Source organism: Perkinsus marinus (assembly GCF_000006405.1).
Source record: "Perkinsus marinus ATCC 50983 genomic scaffold scf_1104296957156, whole genome shotgun sequence".
NCBI lineage: Eukaryota > Perkinsozoa > Perkinsida > Perkinsidae > Perkinsus > Perkinsus marinus.
The window spans coordinates 1-1,274 of record NW_003207236.1 but is presented as its reverse complement, the minus strand read 5'-3'; the positions used below and the strand labels follow the sequence as shown (position 1 = coordinate 1,274).

The following is a 1,274-nucleotide window of genomic DNA, read 5'->3' as shown; positions in this document are numbered from 1 at the left end:
TTGGTCGATTAGGGTATGGATCAGAAGACTCATGATTCTTTGAAGCTCACACCAGGATTGGAGGGGGTCATCCTAGGCACCATGGTCATGGTAATGGGGATGAGACGGGGTGTTGTCTTGTGATTTGCGGCTTTTTGAGGGAGGAGTGGTATGGGAATTTCGGGTCTCTGTCAGGATACGTTGGTGATGGGAGCCTGCTTAGTGTTCTCGTGCAAGATGTAATAACGCCGTTGGGAGTTCCGCAAAAGATGGTATGCTAATACGTGCTTGTAGTTACACCGATCTCCGGGCCAACCTGTATACACAGCTCATAGGAGGGGGTAGTTCACGACTCGTCTCTACTGGGTTGAGTGGCAACCCTTCCTCAGGTGGTGCTGATGTCACCGCCACTTCCGCCCTTTTCCTGGATGGTCAACAGGGAGCGACTCAACAGCAGCAACAACAACAGACGTTGGGGATGCCACTACTACAGCAGCAACAGCAACAGCAGCAGTCGGATAGGCAGCAGACAGGTAGCGTGGTGGGGGAAGAGGAATGTATTTTTGTTTTTCAAAGCTGACCTCAGGAGTTCCCTCCCTCATTTGGGAGTTTATATACAATAAGATTAAGAACTAACAAGAATTTTCCAGAGTTTCCCCAAAATTTTTATATTGTCGCCGACACGTAGTTGACCATGTGCATATTTTTCTACTCTGAGGGGAAGATGGGTGACGACTCGGAATGAGGGAACTGATGTTAGGTCAACAACAACAACAGCAACACCCACTCCCGTTCATGCCGTTCCAAGGCCAGGCTCATAAACTGGATTAGAATAGAGGCCTGTTGAAGAGAAGTGACAATTTTGTAACTTATTTGAATGGAAAGAGCAGCACTGCTGCTGCTGTTGAATACTGCTCTAATCTGGTTCATACCACTCCATTTCCGAATCGTAGCAGATCACCAGCAATAGAATAGACTGCAATGGGTTGTACCAGTATATCTCCTTGTCGATAGATGCAGATCTCGAGTGTTGGTCAGTCTGAGGCGGTGGTTTGATCGCTGTTCTACTTCTGTATGTTTCCTTTCATATCCAATATTGTGTTTTTCACAGATTTCCCAATGTGCCTCCTCAACTGTCAGTTTTCCCACTCGCAGAGTATTGCGCCACCAGAACATTGGGTCGGCTGAGCGCTTTAATCAAATGCGATAATTTCTTTCTCGATTGACGCTCCGTAGACTCACGACAGCTGTGGTTGGTGGCAGAGTCGGGATGAGTTGTCACGAGTAGAGAGTTC

The 1,274-nt window shown here is 47.6% G+C and overlaps 1 protein-coding gene across 1 annotated transcript; it reads left to right on the top strand.

The window, feature by feature from the left end:
• The first annotated feature begins 10 nt into the window (after window positions 1-10).
• Window positions 11-1,065, top strand: Pmar_PMAR008402 (conserved hypothetical protein). Its single transcript, XM_002774930.1, has 5 exons — window positions 11-90; window positions 175-218; window positions 274-320; window positions 369-512; window positions 740-1,065. The coding sequence occupies exons 1-5, from the start codon at window positions 16-18 to the stop codon at window positions 808-810; spliced, it is 381 nt and encodes a 126-aa protein (XP_002774976.1). The 5' UTR covers window positions 11-15; the 3' UTR covers window positions 811-1,065.
• Window positions 1,066-1,274: the final 209 nt, after the last annotated feature.

What these genes read in the sequence shown, in the direction of transcription:
- Pmar_PMAR008402 (XM_002774930.1), top strand. Translation starts at nt 16, where the DNA reads ATGGATCAGAAGACTCATGATTCTTTGAAGCTCACACCAGGATTGGAG. An exon ending in TTAGTGTTCTCGTGCAAGAT is followed by an intron (nt 219 to 273) that starts GTAATAACGCCG and finishes ACGTGCTTGTAG; the next exon opens with TTACACCGATCTCCGGGCCA. An exon ending in GTCGGATAGGCAGCAGACAG is followed by an intron (nt 513 to 739) that starts GTAGCGTGGTGG and finishes AACTGATGTTAG; the next exon opens with GTCAACAACAACAACAGCAA.